The sequence below is a fragment of the Arachis ipaensis genome, chromosome B3 (genome assembly GCF_059453495.1).
Source record: "Arachis ipaensis isolate K30076 ecotype BB chromosome B3, ASM5945349v1, whole genome shotgun sequence".
Taxonomy (NCBI): Eukaryota; Viridiplantae; Streptophyta; class Magnoliopsida; order Fabales; family Fabaceae; genus Arachis; species Arachis ipaensis.
The window spans coordinates 140184454-140202720 of record NC_142438.1 but is presented as its reverse complement, the minus strand read 5'-3'; the positions used below and the strand labels follow the sequence as shown (position 1 = coordinate 140202720).

At 38.6% G+C, this 18267-nt stretch overlaps 2 protein-coding genes across 2 annotated transcripts; one reads left to right on the top strand and one right to left on the bottom strand.

The window, feature by feature from the left end:
- Positions 1 to 210: 210 nt before the first annotated feature.
- APC2 (anaphase-promoting complex/cyclosome 2) lies at positions 211 to 8242 on the top strand. Its single transcript, XM_016335428.3, has 16 exons — positions 211 to 621; positions 729 to 821; positions 1102 to 1333; positions 1749 to 2041; positions 2128 to 2199; positions 2812 to 3056; positions 3453 to 3869; positions 4007 to 4208; positions 4344 to 4458; positions 4550 to 4623; positions 6760 to 6879; positions 6992 to 7080; positions 7155 to 7236; positions 7539 to 7730; positions 7882 to 7950; positions 8039 to 8242. Exons 1-16 carry the CDS (start codon positions 388 to 390, stop codon positions 8159 to 8161), a joined length of 2652 nt encoding a protein of 883 aa, XP_016190914.1. The 5' UTR covers positions 211 to 387; the 3' UTR covers positions 8162 to 8242.
- A 5237-nt stretch (positions 8243 to 13479) lies between these two features.
- Positions 13480 to 14396, bottom strand: LOC148572618 (uncharacterized). Its single transcript, XM_088507656.1, has 2 exons — positions 14005 to 14396; positions 13480 to 13903 (listed from the first exon to the last, which is right to left on the bottom strand). The coding sequence occupies exons 1-2, from the start codon at positions 14394 to 14396 to the stop codon at positions 13480 to 13482; spliced, it is 816 nt and encodes a 271-aa protein (XP_088363782.1).
- Positions 14397 to 18267: the final 3871 nt, after the last annotated feature.

Here is an 18267-nt window from a genome sequence, read left to right as displayed (position 1 = left end):
GGGGACTCTTCCAAGTTCCAAGTGAGGTCCTAAAAACCTAATGCTTATTAAACCGGTAGAATTAAAAGTTAGAAGATTCAATTAAAATCAAATTAGATATAATAAAATAATATATTTTTATATAAATATATAAAAATATTTAAGACAAATTAATCATTGAAACTACACTAATTTTTGTCAAATAATTTTTATTTTAAAATAAATCGATCCAGGGACCGATTTACGGTTAACGAGATGAAACCAGGCAGCGATTCTCGTAACACTGCTTCTAAGGACTGAAAAAAAGAAGAGGGAAACACTGAAATAAACACAGTAGCAGCAATCAAAGATTCAAACTTTAGAAGTTTCAAAGACAAAACACAAAAACACAATTACAATTCGATCCTCATGGACCAATCCACTACCTCCTCTTTCTGCAACTTAGGGATTCTCGATTCCCTCTCCAACGATTCCATATGCGAAATCCTCCGCTCCTACAATGGTTTCTGTGCCGCCACCCAAACCCTCCTCGCCGCCGTGGACGACCTATCCGCCCGCCGCGACTTCGTTGCCCATGTTCACTCCCTCTGCAAACATGGCCTCGATTCCCTCGTCCGAGACCACTTTCTTCGCGTTTTGGAGGTACCTCACTACCACTTATCTATTTATTTTCCTAGTAATGCTGGAAAGTTCGCTTCTTTTTTTGTTTTTTCAAAATGTTTTTTATTTTATTTTGTTTCTGGTCGTAGGAAACGTTTGAGAGAAATGGGGCGTCGAGGTTTTGGCGCCATTTTGAGCCTTACAGTAATGTTACGGGTTTGAACAAGAATGATGATCTTGAGGTGAGTATTTCTAAAATGGCAATGTTTTTTTATTATTACTATTATCGGGATTGATTTGGGTATTGCTGTGTAATGCTTGTTATTTGTTTATATATGTATCATAAATATGTGACATTTTATTGAGTGTGGTAACTAGTAAGTAAGAAACAGATTTTGACAACTTACCTTAGGTACTAGTATCATTGTTTGTCCTTGGGAAAAAAGGGAAAAGAAAAACGGGTAATTGTTGAGTGGATTATACTTAGTTGCTAGTGTTGATGCTAGAAACAATTTTAAACAGATTGATGAGGACGAGATTCTGAGTGTGTTGCATAGTGCTTTGGAAGAAATCTATTTGGAGAAAGGGTATCAGGAGAAGTGCTTGTTAATGTTGGTCCATGCTTTCCAATCATACAAGAAGCAGGTGTCGGGGGACACTCATGATCTTGATGCAGAGAGGAATCACCTTACCACTAAATATCAATGGATTGTCTCCTCTGTACTTACGGCTACGCTTCCTAGGAATTTCCGTGGTGTGTAACCTGTTTATTATTATCTTGATATTAAATGATGACATGCCATTTCATACTATAGGTGAACAATAGATCTTGCCTTTTGTTATTATCAATCACTTCTTGATTTCTTTGTTTCTACTTTATGGAATATTTACAGATAGTCTCTTCATTTTCACCATCTGCTAATTTTTGCCATGAAAATGTAGTATCTTTATCTCCGCTATACAAGTACTATAGATTAGTTCCAAGTGCAATAATTTCAGGCTTTCAGCTCGTGGTATCTTTTACATTAATAAAACATTATAGTTGCATGTATGAAAGTATTACATATTAGACATAGCTTGTACCTTGACTTTGCTATTTTCCTAGATAAGCTTATTATCATTTCTTTTATTTGTCTTGGCCACACATTTTTACTTTTTGCTACGTTTAGTTATACTGCATTGGTATTTTAAAAGAACATTGGAGGAGTTAAGTACAAGGATGGATGAGGAGTTGCAAGATCATGAATCTCAAAGCAAGGATGGCATGGATTTAGACGAAAAAGGAAAAATAAGCAACAAGGTTGGCGAAATGGATGTTGATGAATGCTATAATGACAGCAGGTACTCAGAAAACAATAAACTTGTGAATAGCATTGGAAAAGTTGTTCTTCATCTGAGAAGTCTTGGATTTACTTCTATGGCAGAAGATGCTTATGCCTCTGCTATATTTTTACTTCTAAAGGTGAGAATGTTCTTGAAATCCTTAATTTTGCTTGCAGATTTGCTTTCACCATTTTGCTGAATTTGTTTCATTTGTTTGGACGGCAGGCAAAAGTATATGATTTAGCTGGTGATGATTTTAGGAGTTCTGTTCTACAGTCTATTCAAAGCTGGATACAGGTTTGTAGTGCTTATCTATCTGTTTGCAAAGAAGGATCAAGGTGACATGTATTACAAGATCCAGTATATCAGGAACATACCACATTAAGTATTCTTTAATGTCGGTCCATTACTTCACAAATTAACCATTTTGTTGCAAACTGACAGTAGGAACTTGTTCTTATGCTATTACTAATTATGTTCAAATTTCAACTTATTTTTAAAAAAACTATATTGAATGATGATTTTGACTCATATTGGAAGATGTGAATTTGGCTCAGATTCTGGTAATAACTTCGACTCATGTTGTGGTACTTCTTACCATTCAGTTTACATGGATTCAATTAAATAAGACTTTTTAAAAATTGTTTATTTGGCGAATTATATGTTTTCCAAGAAACCAAATGCCTGGACCTAAGTTTCCTGTTGTATCACATTATAGTGGTTGTACAAAGTAACTACTAAGTGTTGTGGCAAAAGTATCTGAGTCACTAGTTCCAATGTTGTTAATGAAAATACTTTTTCTGCCACTGTGGATTCTATCTAAAATATATTATTTGTGCATGCAGACCTGTGTAGAAAATCAAATGCTTTAACAATGCTAACACATGATGTTTTCTTGGAGACATTCAGGCTGTACCTCTCAAGTTTCTGCATGCCCTTCTTGTCTATCTTGGAGATTCTGTTAGTTATGAGAGTTCTTCTTCAGGTCTCAAATCACCTTTAGCATCACAACCATCCTCATTCTGTCCTGGAATCGATTCTCCTTCTGAAGGGCTTGTTAGATGGAAGCTGCGGCTGGAATATTTTGCTTATGAAACACTGCAAGATTTAAGAATTTCCAAATTATTTGAGATTATCGTTGATTATCCTGAGAGGTAGTTTGTTAATTATAATTCTCTGCTTTCCTTCTGGGTTTTGTTTTCTAAATTAGCTATCCTGTAATGTCATTAAATTGAATCACAAGGTCAACACCAGAGTTTTGTTGACTGAAAGAAGAGGTTGTCATTATCCTGAAATGTATGGTTGTGGCTGGCTGCATGAAATGAAAGTTGAAACTTGATTTTGAATTGTAAACTCTTGCTTCAGTTAGTTCCATGCTTTAATGCTGTTTTTGAATTAATTTTAAACTTCAATAATAAGCACTAGTGCGAAATGCATATTGTGACCTGTCATGACAATTTTTTATTAACTCATTGCTAGATCATAACTCTCATTGTTTGTATAAAGTCTTTTGAGCACTTATTTTCCCTTCTCTCTGCTGATATTTGAAGCTCTCCTGCAATTGAAGACTTAAAATTGTGTCTTGAATACACTGGACAACATTCAAAGCTGGTCGACTCATTTATTTCTTCACTTCGTTATCGCTTGCTCACTGCAGGCGCATCAACCAATGATATATTGCACCAATATGTTTCAACCATTAAAGCCCTGAGGACAATAGACCCTGCAGGTGTTTTCCTTGAGGCTGTTGGTGAACCAATAAGGGATTATTTAAGAGGAAGGAGAGATACCATAAAATGCATAGTGACCATGTTGACAGATGGGACTGGTGGGAATTCTAGTGCATCTGGAAATCCTGGAGATAGCCTTCTTGAAGAGCTGAACAGAGATGAAGAAATTCAAGAGGATGTTGGTATTGACGATGATTTTAACACTGATGATAGGCAAGCATGGATTAATGCTGCACGGTATGTTTATGTTATAGAAGGCGAAAAGCTCTTATTTTTATCATTCTTGCTGATGCATATATATAATAATAATAGTATATCTTTTCTGCTGCCATCTTAATAGATTTGATGTTTCTTTTTATTATCATTTTCAACAGCTGGCAGCCTGACCCTGTGGAAGCAGATCCACTAAAAGGAAGCAGAAACCAAAGGAAAGTTGACATACTTGGAATGATTGTTGGCATTATTGGTTCAAAAGATCAATTAGTTCATGAATATCGAACTATGCTTGCTGAGAAACTTCTAAATAAATCTGATTATGATATTGACTCAGAGATTCGGACTTTAGAACTCCTCAAGGTACTTATTTAAGCATAAAGTCAGGATGGCTATTTGACTGGCTGGGAAATTGATTTTTTATAATTGCTTTGTGTATATTCATTCTTGGTTTTAGTATTTCATTATAAACATGTATTTAATGCATTGCTTCTGCAGATACACTTTGGAGAGAGTAGCCTACAAAAATGTGAGATTATGCTCAATGATTTACTTGGCTCAAAGAGAACTAATACAAACATCAAAGCTACCATAAGTCAACCATCTCAGACAAGTAAATTCTCATATCCAATATTGTTTCTGACAATGTTAACTGTTATTTGTGTTAAAATCCTTTTGATGGAAGTTTGGTGATGTCCTCTCAGGTGGAGAAAATGCAATATCCATGGATACGATTTCTGCCACTATCATATCTTCTAATTTTTGGCCTCCAATACAGGTGCACAAACAATCTTTTATTCGACTATTAGATAAATATGAAAGAGTATTTTATTTATATTATATTCATGGAAAAAATGAGTAAATAGCCAAAATCGTCCTGAAAGATACCCCGATCTCCATTTTGGTCCTCGAAAGATAAAGTTAATCAAAATCGTCTCCGAAAGATACACGATTGGTCACGTTAGTCCTTCTGTCGGTTAGATGATGACGTGGAGGGCTAATGCCACGTGTCACAAGATGATTGGTTGACGTGTCAGATCAGTGACACCTGGCATGCCACGTGGCATTTGACATATAAAAAAGTTATTTATAATCAAAATAGTCTTTGAAAGTTCAGATGTAAGTCATTTTCATCACTAAAATTTTAAAAATTAATCAAATTAGTTCTTATATAATTATTTTTTATTTTTTCTTGATAATATTAAATTTAAAAAATTTTTTGATACTACTAATTTTAATAGAAATGTAATTGACAATAAAAAAATTAGTAATTGTATCTTTTCTTCTTAAAAATTTTTTCAATAAAATTATCTCTCTCCTTTAATTCTTATCAAAATCTCTCTTATTTTTTTCTATTCTAAAACCTTTTTCTTATATTATTACATTTTGCTGAAATATATATATATATACACACTCAAAATTGAAATGTATGTATTTGTTAACCTAAACAAAGTTATATGCTCAAAATTAAAATTTATGTATGTTAACCTAAACAAAGTTAATAAAAACTTATACATCTTTTTTTTTTCATTACGGTATTACTTTCATTTAGGTTAACATACATAAATTTTGATTTTGAGCATATAACTTTGTTTAGGTTAACAAATACCTACATTTCAATTTTGAGTATATATATATATATGTTCCAGCAAAATGTAATAATGTAAGAAAAATATTTTAGAATAAAAAAAAATAAGAGAGATTTTGACAAGAATTACAGGAGATATATTTTTATTGAAAAAATTTTTAAGAAGAAAATATACAATTACTAATTTTTTTTATTGTCAATTACATTTCTATTAAAATTAGTAGTATCAAAAAATATTTTAAATTTAATATTATCAAGAAAAAATAAAAAAAATTATATAAGGACTAATTTGATTAATTTTTAAAATTTTAGGGATGAAAATGACTTACGTCTAAACTTTTAAGGACTATTTTGATTATAAATAACTTTTTTACATGTCAAGTGCCACGTGTCACTGACCTGACACGTGGCATGCCAAGTGTCACTGATCTGACACGTCAACCAATCATCTTGTGACACGTGGCATTAGCCATCCACGTGGCACTTAACGTGACACGTCATTATCCAATTGACGGAAGGAGTAACGTAACCAATCGTGTATCTTTCGGGGACGATTTTGATTAACTTTATCTTTCAAGGACCAAAATGGAGATTGGGGTATCTTTCAGGGACGATTTTGGCTATTTACTCTGGAAAAAATTGTCAGTATATATTGTATGTCTGTTATTCTGTTAACCATCTAGCAGCATCCTATTTACTCACTTTCTAGTACTCGTTGTTTAATAAGAAATCAGAAAGGTGATGATCAGCCCCCTTGCTCTTTTTATTCTTATTCATCTTAAGTTAATATAACTTTAAATTTGAGCGAACTTTTCCTTTCCTATACCCATCTTTATACTGATATTTCTCATATATTTCGTTGTTGTCATGGTCATGCTTGTGCTGAGTATATTTCTAAAAGATACTATCCACCTTCACACATGCAAAATGTTGATGCGGCTGCCAAAATGTCAAGATTTCTTTCCAGAAGAATAATGAAAGTACATCAAGTCTGCTCATAGATTTGCATTGGGTCTTTTTGAGCAGATTAAATTAAATAATTTCAAAGTTTTTTCTTTTTGGGGAAAAAGGGGATCGAAGTTCATTGTTGTTCTGTTCCACTGTTATTTCATGTAAAATTGCGGAGAGTTTCTTCAAATTTCAAACTAGTACATGTATTAACATTTTTTTCTGATCAGTTTTATTGAGTAAATCTCAACTAGAAGCATACATAAAACCAAGCATAACATAATAATTTAGTAGCCCTTTAACACATCTTTAAAGAATTTCATTGTGGTCCAACAAAAAGCGTCAACTTTCTATTATTAACTTTGAAGAGAATTCCAGGATGAGCCGGTTAACCTGCCAGAATCTGTCGACCAGCTCCTTACTGAGTATGCAACGAGATTTCATGAAACAAAAACCCCTCGTAAGCTACAGTGGAAAAAAAGTCTTGGGACTGTCAAGGTCGGTTTCTCTGTATATTTTTGTTTTGCTTTTTCTTGCTTCAGATATTTAGTGCAGGTTTTTCGACCTTTTACTTGTATACTTTCTCCTGACTATGTATCCTATGGTTTAGTTGGAGTTGCAGTTTGATGATAGGATAATGCAGTTCACAGTGGCCCCTGTACATGCATCAATCATTATGCAATTTCAAGATCAAAAGAGGTATGCCAACAATTTATGCATGACTCTAGTGTTCTGTTTTGGATGTGCAATAATACTAAATTTTCTATTTTCAGTTGGACTTCTAAAAACCTTGCGGCTGCTATTGGAATCCCAGTGGATGCACTGAGTAGGAGAATACATTTTTGGATAAGCAAGGTAGGTCCAATACAGGCTACATATGCTGCTAATTTACCTTTTTTTTTTTGTCCTGGTGCTAGTAAACACTTATTTTGCATATGGATTAATTTAGGATTATCTTCCTCTTCATTTGTTGTTTAACTTCTGATCACTTTTCATGCTTTTGAAGCTGATGCTTATTTATGTATGATCCTTCCTTTCTTTATAGCATGACTTAACCCTAGAAGATGAATTAAAAATGATTTCATTTTAATCCATAAATTTTAGTTGTAGAAGTGAAGATGAAACTAACAGCTAATGGCTTTCTCGTTTTGTGCCAGGGGATCATTTCAGAGTCGGCTGGGGTAGATACCTCAGATCATGTATACACCATTATGGAAAGCATGGCTGAGACAAGTAAGAATGGAGCTGGTAGTAGTGGTATCCAGGAACTTCTAGGGGGCGATGAGGAAGAAGAAAGATCCGTCTCCTCTGTGGAGAATCAACTTCTTAAGGAGATGACTGTATATGAGGTATGTGAAGTAGAACTGATTCTTATTCTTTGAATGGTATAAATGATTAGTCAATACACAAATCATCAATCAATAATTGATGATAAGAAAAACAGAAATAGATTGGCAATGCATCCAAGTGGGAAATCTAACCAGTGTATTTTCATGGCAGAAATTTATCATGGGCATGCTCACAAACTTTGGTAGCATGGCACTAGATCGAATTCACAATACACTCAAGGTAAAAAAAAGTGCTTTAATGTCTATATCATTATTTGGACTTTGATAACTTTATTACTTAGATTAATTATATGATTTTTTTACTGCAGATGTTTTGTATTGCTGATCCCCCATATGACAAGTCACTCCAACAGTTACAAAGCTTTTTATCAGGTCTAGTCTCTGAGGAGAAATTAGAGCTTAGGGATGGAATGTACTTTCTAAAGAAGTAACATGCTTACACATTATGGGATTGCAATCATCCCTTGCTTCGTGAATTTTGACAAAAGTGAAATTGTAAACTGTTTCTCATCCTCACGTGTGTTACAAAATATTGTGTTTGATTTTTTTTTTTTTTGTCAATAGATTGGACAACCCTCAATTTTAGGTACACAACACACTTACACACTCTTCATACACTTACTAAATTTTTTTCCTCAATTGCAATCAATAGAATTTGAGCTTGAGACCATTAAGGTGGGGAGGGGGAGATATGTCATGTGAGCTAAGGCTTATTGGTCGTATTTGATTTTTCAAACACAAGGTAGGTAAGTTGCTTTTTTTTTTTCATATGGTTTTGGCAATTAGAAAATAGGATGAGTCCCCCCAAAATAAAAGAAAGCCCAAAACATAAAGTTGTGATTAGTTGTTAAGAAACACTAAGGTAGCGTTTGTCTTGAGCGTTTGTCTTGAGGTATTAAGATTGAGATTGGGGGATTGAGACTCAATATCATGTTTGTTGGGTGAAGAGATTCATGAAGCATAAAATTCCAGTTTCTTCAGTATTTTCAAAATATAAAACACAAGAAATTAAAATAATTTTTAGGAATTGGGACTAAAATTTAAATAATAATTTTTGCTTAAAATATCCTCATTCCAAATTATTAATTACAAGTTTACTCTTTTGTAAAATCAAATTAGGGCTCATTTTAGACCAAATACAAGCATGGAAGATACCCAGTTGGGAGCTGTTACTCCACCACCGCTAGGACCACCACCTTCTCGTCACCATGGTAGCCACTGTGAGTTAGGTGAGTCGCTGAGGAGATAGACGGGAAAGAGAGAGAGAGAGGAACGAGATATAGAGAGAAAACACAATGAACAGAGAGAGGAGGGGTTGTTTACGCGCTGACGAGCTTCCATCGTCGCCGCTGATGCTGACAAGGGTTGGCATTGTCGCTGGGTTTGCTCAGGGAGAGCTTGAGAGAGAGAGCTCGAGCTCGACAGGCATGACAGAGGAGGAGGGAAAAGCTGCTGTTGTCACCGAAAAAGGTTACAATGTTTGCGTCCCATGCTCAGCCACCATCTCCTCGTCCTTGTCCTTGAACTTACTTTGTCTGTGTTCTATTTGGTTGTCTCTACCTTTGCCACACTTTTGCATGCTGGAATCTCTGTTGGTATTGCTATGCTACCGCCTTGTTCTGCACATTTTTATACCAAATATAGTACTGAAATTTATTTCAGTTTTTGTTTCTCAGTTTCAGTCTCACTTCCAAATGCCAAGAAAGTAAGAAATATTTTATTGATTTTAAATTTCCTTCAATTCTGTTTTGGGTGAAAAAATTTTCCCTTTTCTTTTGATTGTTGTAATACTCTTTTTTTTAAATATATAAATAAATGGATCCAGTTCAAACCATTAAATTTGAGGTTTAACCCATTTTTACATGGATAAGTGTTCAGGGGCTTACCTAGAACCGGATGATTGGGCTTGTTTGTGAGGTCCAAGCGTTCAACGAAGGTGGTCACCAACTTGTCCTGCGTTAAGGAGCCGCCGTCCTTGTTGTATGTTTTGAGGAATGTGGGGTGGTACCTGCAAAGACACTCTGATGCCTAGGTTAGCAAGAGGGTAAGTAGGTTTAGAATATATCGAAACTTAGGTTTACCTGAGTGTGTTAGTGTATTTATAGGTGACGATCCAATAACCACCGTTGGTGTAGTTTCACTTCTAAAGGTGGATAACCATTCCTTTATCTTAGGATTGTTGAGATATCTCTTCTAGAAGTGGGTGAGAGATTTTTCGGGGGCAGTTGTTTATTTGAATAAGTGACATTTGCCAGCTCATGTCGAATCCGACCTCTTTAAGGAGGTCGGGAAAATCGGTAATAACCCTCTTTTGGATTGGGCATTTTTAGCTTACTTGGTCCTGGACCATAGTATTGGACCAGGGTGTGAACAGTGCCCCTACTCGAGTCTGATCTCTTAGTTATGAGTTGGATTCGAGTATTAGTTGAACTCGGGTACATTCAAGTCGGAAAATCGATGTGATTTTAGTTTTAAAACCGACGTGATTTTGAATTTCTCAACCGTCGCATCTCAAACGTCGCGTCTGTTCGAGTCTTGCATTTACATGTGGGGGAGCAATTACATTGGTAACGGCGCGTTTCTTTAATGATAGCGTCGTTTTACTGTTATACCCCTAGTATGTTATAAATACTTTTCCCTCTCCTTTCTTTGTTTTCTTTTGTCTTCTCTTCGAAGTTTTCCTTCTTCTGTTTCCTTGTTCCCTTATTCAGACTCTTGGATTTTCTTTGGCGTTCTGTGACACCGCATTTGGGAATTCTGCCTCACTTTCTCTTGAAGGTTAGTTCTTTGCGCCCTCTTTTTAGTCTCATGGTGTTTTTTCGTCTCTGTTTGATATACTGTACGTCGGAGAGAGAGCGCGATGCCTTTGATGCGTTTCCATTATTCGTAGGGACTTTGAGGTTTTCGTACTTTACAAAAGATTATTTCTTTTGGCTATTTTACTTATTTTAGAAAACTGTTTTATCTCCAAGGGTTCTATTTTTTGATGGTTTATTTTTTCTTTGTAGGTTTTGTCGCTTTTGTATACGCTTTCTTATTACTGAAAAATGTCTTCCCGTATTCCCGAAACCCTCTTGCGATGGGTGGATACCCCTGTGCTTTCTGAGAATCCCTTAGTGGATACTATCTTTATTACTGAACTCCGCAAGCACCATAGAATCTGTAGTCTTGACGCCGATGAACCAAAATACGCACTAGTGGCCCCAGACCCTGAGGACCGGGTTTGCTGTGGGAGGATTAATGATTTTAACCCCCACTTCTTTTTTATGTACGACTATCTTTTCACCCGCTTGGGATTTTCTTTTCCTTTTTCCAATTTTGAAATGGAAGTTTTGTCCCACTGCCGAGTCGCTCCTACCCAACTCCACCCCAATTCCTAGGATTTTATGAAGATTTACCAACTTGTTAGCCAAGAGCTTGATTTCCAGATTTTTTTCAAAATCTTTTTCTATCTCTTCCACTTGACCAAGCCTTTTAGTGCTTCAAATAAACAAAACAAATAGCAGTGGGTGTCTTTTCGTGCTATTCAAGGTCGAAAAGCCTTTTCCATATTTGATGAATCCTTCCATGACTTCAAAAACTTTTTCTTTAAGGTCCAGGCTGTAGAAGGCCATCATCCTTTTTTCTTAAATGAGAACAACGAACCCTGATTTCCTCTGTACTGGTTGGAGACCTCCCCCGTTGATAAATATAGCCTAGATGAGTTGGATGAGGTAGAGGAGGCCATTGTTGGTTTTTTTCGAGAGGCTTGGGGGCGGGCTCCAAACTTGGATACTAAGAAATTCCTTCTTGGCTCTCCGAGTTTCATGCAAACCGAGCTAGGTAGTATTTCTTTTGTTTGTAGCTATTGCTTGTAACTTCTAGTTTATGTGCCTATTTCCGACTTGCATAATAATGAACTTTCTATCTCTTTTTTAGAAATGGTGAAAAGCGGATCAAGAGCGGCCTACCAGAAGGTGCAGGAAGCAAAGAGGAATGTCCACGCCCGAGCTGCTGCACAGGAAGTCGGAGCTTCTTCTACTCCTCCTCTTCATAGGTCTAGTTCGGGGACTTCTTCAGCCAGACCGATTTTGGTAAATCATGTTCCTCCTCCTCCTCCTTCTCCTCCTACTTCTACCCCCTTAGTTCAACCTTCCCCCGAGCCTGAGAGGAAGAAACGTAAGACCTCGGAAACCTGTTCCTCCCAACTTGGGGATGCTAGTTTCGATGGTACCAAGTTTACTTGGAAGCACATTCTTCCATACACACATTGCTATGGATGATGCTGCTATCCGAAATCATCTCAATATCTTAATCTGGGGGGAAATTTGAACTGCTGGGGTTTGCACCTCCCTTCTTGATATTTTGGACAAAACTCTCTTGAGTTATTCTCAAAAATCCATAGAGGACCTTCAGGGGAGGATTGTCCTGTATCAGGAAGAGGAGAAGAAGCTGCAGGAAGAGAATATCTGGCTCAAAGATGAGCTTGCTCAATTCAAAGAGAGGGAGAAAAAATTAATGGCCCAATGTGCTTTGGCTGAGGGGATGAAGAGTAAGGCTGAGGAAAATTATGTGAGGGTTTTTTTGATAATATTGATTTGAAGAAGCAACTGGAGTTGAATCGGGAGGCCTATCAGGACCGGGAGGATTCCATTATTGAGAGCTCTAAAGAGACGTGGAGGGTGTTCAAGGAACAAGTCGGAGTCATCGGTCCTGACTTGGATCTCTCATCCTTCTATCCCGACAAAGTGGTCGTTAATGGGGAGATTGTCTCTCCTCCTCGCCCTGAGACCGATTCCGAGTTGAAGACGTGGACAGCGTATTATTGAATCTCCTTCACGCGAGGTTGAACAAATGGAATGGTTCCTGCCGAGCTCTTCTTCTCAACTTGGCGAAGCTCCAACCTCTGCCGCCGAAGGGACCCTTCCAACCCCTCCGACTCCTGTGGCCGAAGTTCAGACCTCCCTTCCTGGTGACGACTCTATTCCCGCTCCTGATCCTGAAAAAGCTATTTAAGGCCCGGCTTGTGAGTCCTTTTTGAACAATTTATTTTTATGTGTTTGTTTGGTGGTTCTTTGACTCCTGATCCTGTTTACTAGGATCATTAACAACTCTTCATTTTTTGGTGATCCTTTTAAATAGGGCCTTTTAACGAAGTAGTTTGTTTATTATCTACGTCATTGATGCTTTTGTCTGATAGAATTTCATAGCATGGTTAAGGCTTTTTGTGAAAAAACCCTTTACTGCTTTCCTGATAGAATTTCGTAGGATGGTTACTGGTTTTTGCATCCCTTTGTTTTTCCATTACTCTGTCCTTGTACATTCAAATTTTCTTTGTTTTATTGAATTGCTTTCGTAACTTAGGCTATTTTTGCGATTTATTTCATTTTACTCGGGCTTTCCGACTTATAAGTCATAAGCTATTTGGTTTCTGAGTTATCATGATCTTTTTGTAGCCTCTTTACTCCAATTTGTACCTCGTCGCTTTATCTCGCCAACCATGTAGGTTGGTCATCAGATTTTTGCATTTTTTTTAGCTTAAATCGGAGCGTATCATAGAATAATAATGGAATTTGTAATAAGAGATGAATACTTATTATTGAAGAGAAGAAAGTAACTTTACAAGGTTGCTTTAGTTACTAGAGGATTTGAGATTTCTAACCCCTAGCCTTCGCTTTGATGCCTCGTTAAAACCCCCTTCAGAAAAATCCTATTTGGGAAAAAACCATGAAGTTGGAAAAAAGAGTACATCAGGGAGAAAAGTTCGCTTTTAGCTATAATATCTTCTCATATTACAAGCATGCCATGATCTGGGGAGCTCAACTCTATTTAGATCAGACACTTTGTAATATCCCTTTCCTAAGACTTCAATGACCTTGTAAGGCCTTTTCCAATTTGCAGCAAGCTTTCCCTGGCCTGACTTGTTTACTCCGATATCATGTCGAGTTAGGATCAAGTCATCCAAAGCGAAGTTTCTTCTAATGACTTTCTTGTTGTATCTGTTTGTCATTCTTTGCTTTAGTGCTGCTTCTCTTATCCGAGCTTGTTCTTGAACTTCTGGGAGTAGTTCTAGTTCCTCTTTGTGCGTTTGAACGTTACTGATTTCATCGTAGAATCTTACCCTTGCACTTTGCATGTTGACTTCAACTGGGATCATGGCTTCTACGCCATAAGCAAGTCGGAAGGGTGTTTCGCTAGTGGCAGACTAAGGTGTAGTCCGGTATGCCCATAAAACTTGAGGAAGCTCTTCAGCCCAAGCTCCCTTTGCCTCTTGAAGTCTCTACTTTAATCTTGCCAGTGTGACTTTCTTGGCTGCCTCTGCTTGCCCATTTGCCTATGGGTGCTCACCGAGGTGAACTGATGCTTGATCTTCATATTGGCTACCAGATTTCTGAACGTAGAGTCGGTAAATTGGGTACCATTGTCGGTGGTAATGGAGTGGGAAACTCCAAACCTTGCAATGATATTCTTGTAAGGGAACTTCCAACTCCTTTGCGCTGTAATAGTGGCCAAGGATTCTGCTTCGATCCACTTCGTGAAATAGTCCACTCTCACTATGAGATATTTTACCTGTCCAGGGGCCTGGGGAAAAGGTCCGAGTAGGTCCAATCCCCATTTTGTAAAAGGCCATGGAGAGGTGACACTAACAAGCTCTTCAGGGGGAGTGACATGGAAATTTGCGTGCATTTGGAAGCCGACACTTCTTGACGAAGTTGGTGGCGTCTTTCTGTAAGGTCGGCCAAAAGAACCCAGCTCGGATAACTTTTCTGGCTAAAGACCTTGCTCCCAGATGATTTCTGCAGATGCCATTATGTACTTCATCTAGGACTTCTTCCATCTTAGAAATCAGGACGCACTTCAGCAATGGTGTTGATATTCCCCTTTTATAGAGGATATTTTTCATCAAAGTATAATTTTGTACTTCTCTTCGGATTTTTTTTGCCTCTTTTTGCTCCTTAGATAGGATGTCGAATTTTAGGTATTCGACCAGGGGAGCCATCCATCCGAGGTATAGGCCGAAAACTTCTAAGATGTCTTGTCTGATTTCAATCTTCACAACTGAGGGCTCTTAGAGAGTTTCTTAAATCATACTTTTATTGTTCCCTCCCGGCTTAGTACTTGCTATCTTGGAAAGGGCGTCTGCTCTGCTATTAAGCTCCTGAGGTATATATCGGACCTCAATTTCTAGGAAGCGCTTGAGATGTTCCATGATTTTTCCTAAGTACCTTTTCATATTTGGATGTTTCGCCTGATACTTTCCATTGATTTGGGAGGTCACTACTTGAGAGTCACTAAAGACTGCAACTTTGGTTGCGCCGACTTCTTTAGCTAGCTTCAGCCCGACAATCAAGGGTTCGTATTCTGCCTGATTATTGGAGGCCGAAAACTCAAACTTCAGAGAGACCTCTATTTGGGTTTCTTCCTAATTGGCCAATATGATTCCCGCACCGCTTCCGACTTTATTGGATGAGCCGTCCACATACAACTCCCAATATGTAGATGTTTTCTCTTGGTCTCCTGTGTATTCTGCCGCGAAGTTGGTGAGGCATTGAGCTTTAATTGCTATCCGAGTTTCGTATCTCAGGTCGAACTCGAACAAATCTATAGCCCATTGAACCATTCTTCCTGCAATATCCGTTTTTTGAAGGATTTGCCTCATGGGTTGGTTCGTTCGTACCTTTATAGTATGAGCTTTGAAATAAGGCTGAAGTCTTCTGGACGCCACTATTAAGGCATACGCAAACTTCTCGAGCTTTTGATACCTTAACTCGGGGCGTTGTAAAACTTTGCTGGTAAAGTAAATAGGATGCTGCCCGTCCTCGTCTTCTCGTATGAGTGCTGATGCCGCAGCCTTCTCGGGGACAGCCAAGTACAAGACAAGTTCCTCTCTGATTTTGGGTCGGATAAGAACAGGGGGTTGGCCTAAAAACCTTTTGAACTCCTGAAAAGCTTCTTCGCATTCAGGAGTCCATTCAAACTGGCATCCTTTCCTTAGTAGAGGAAACAGTGGTAGGGATCTCAACGCTGATCCCGTTAGGAATATAGACAAAGCTGCAAGTCGGCCATTCAACTGCTGGACTTCCTTTAAACAAGTCGGGCTTTTCATTTCTAGGATCACTTTACACTTGTCGGGGTTAGCCTCTATTCCCCTTTGTGTTAACATGAATCCCATAAATTTTCCAACCTCTACTGCAAAGGTGCACTTTGCGGGATTCAATCTCATCCCATGCGCCCTTATGGTGTTGAAGACTGGTGAGAGGTCGGTCAGGAGGTTGGCCTCATCCTTGGTTTTTATTAACATGTTGTCCACATATACTTCCATTAAACTCCCCAGGCGAGGTGCAAACACCTTGTTCATCAACCTTTGGTATGTGACTCCTGCATTTTTTAACCCGAAGGGCATGACCACATAGCAGTAATTCGCCCTAGGTGTGATGAAAGATGTCTTCTCCTGGTCTGGTTTGTACATCGGGATTTGATTATATCCTGAGTATGCATCCATGAACGACAAGTATTGATACGACAAGCTGAAATCTACTAGGGTATCAATATTCGGAAGAGGATATGGGTCTTTTGGGCATGCTTTGTTGAGGTCGGTGTAATTGACACACATCCTCCACTTGCCGTTTTGTTTCTTGACTAGCACCACATTTGCTAGCCAGGCCAGGTACTTGACTTCTTTGATAAAACCTGCCTATATGAGGGCTTGCACTTGTTCTTCGACCACTTGAGCCTGTTCGGGACCAAGTTTTCGTCTTCTTTGTTGGACAGGTCGGGACCCCTGGCATGTCGGAAGCTTTCCAGGCGAAAAGGTCGGAATTTTCTTGTAGGAGCTTTGTCGGCTTCTGCTTCAAATCTTCTGCTAAATTGGCTCCTATGTTTTTTTCGTCTTCTTGCCCTATCTGAACTTCTTCAGTTTTCCCTCCGAGCTGTGTTCGCAATTCTTCTTTAGCTCGGACTCTTCCGAGTTCAATAGTGTTAACTTCTTTGCCTTTTCCTCTTAGGTTCAGGCTTTCGTTGTAATACTTTCTCGCCAGCTTCTGATCTCCTCTGATGGTGGCGATCTCCTCTGGCGTTGAAAACTTCATGCAAAGATAGGGGGTAGAAACCACTGCTCCAAGCCGATTTAGGGTTGTCCTGCCTATCAAGGCATTATAGGCAGAACCCACATCGACGACAATAAAGTCGATGCTTAGAGTCTTGGATCTCCCTCCCCTTCCAAAAGTTGTATGTAGGGGGATGAAACCTAATGGCTTAATTGGAGTATCCCCCAATCCGAAGAGAGTATCCGGGTAAGCCATTAACTCCTTCCCATCCAATCCCAGCTTGTCAAACGCTGGTTTGAACAGGATGTCTATCGAGCTCCCTTGGTCCACCAGAATTCTGTGTACATGAGCGTTGGCAAAAATTATTGTGATTACTACTGGGTCGTCATGCCCAGACGCAATACCTTCTCAGTCTTCCTTAGTGAATAAAATAGTGGGTTGGTCGGGACCTTGATTCCCGACTTGGTAAACTTCTTTCAAATGCCTTTTTCGAGATGACTTCGTCACTCTTCCTCCTGCGAAGCCTCCCGATATCATATGAATGTGACGTTTGGGGGTTTGCGGGAGCGGACTTCTTTGTCCGTGACTCTCGTTATCTCTTTTCCTTTTTCCACGATTGTCCGACCTTTTCATGAGATATCTGTCCAACCGACCTTCCATGGCTAGCTTTTCTATCATATTTTTTAGGTCGTAACAATCATTGGTGGAGTGCCCATACAGCTTATGGTACTCACAGTATTTGCTACGACTTTCCCCCTTTTATTCTTGATGGGTCGAGGGGGAGGTAGCTTTTCGGTGTGGTAAATTTCTCTGTATACGTCGACTAGGAAAACTCGCAGAGGAGTATATGAATGATATCTCTTGGGCCTTTCAGACCCGACTTCTTCTTTTTTTTCTTGGGCTCCCTCTCCTTTTCCTTTGATGGGTGAAAGTGCCCCGATCGCCAGCTTAGTTCCCACAATCTGGCATTTTTCTCCATGTTGATGTATTTTTCAGCTCTTTCTTGTACATCGCTCAAAAAGGTCGGATGTCTCTTAGAGATTGACTGAGAGAAAGGTCCTTCTCGAAGTCCATTGACAAGTCCCATTATTACTGCTTCAGTGGACAGGTTCTGAATTTCTAGGTACGCCTTGTTGAACCTTTCCATGTAGTCTCTCAGGGGTTCTCTGACTTCCTGTTTTACTCCCAGTACGCTAGCGCGTGCTTTACTTTGTCCTTCTGGATTGAAAACCTCATAAGGAACTTACACGAGAGGTCATCGAAGCTGGTGACCGACCTGGGAGGAAGGCTATCGAACCACTTCATCACTGCCTTTGTCAAAGTCGTTGGAAAGGCTTTGCAGCAGGTAACATCAGAGGCGTCGGCTAGATACATCCAACTTTTGAAGTTGCTGAGGTGGTACTTAGGGTTAGTAGTCCCGTCGTATAGATTCATGTCAGGGCTTTTAAAGTTTCTGGGTACTTTAGCCCTCATGATATCTTCGCTAAATGGATCCTCTCCCCCTAATGGGG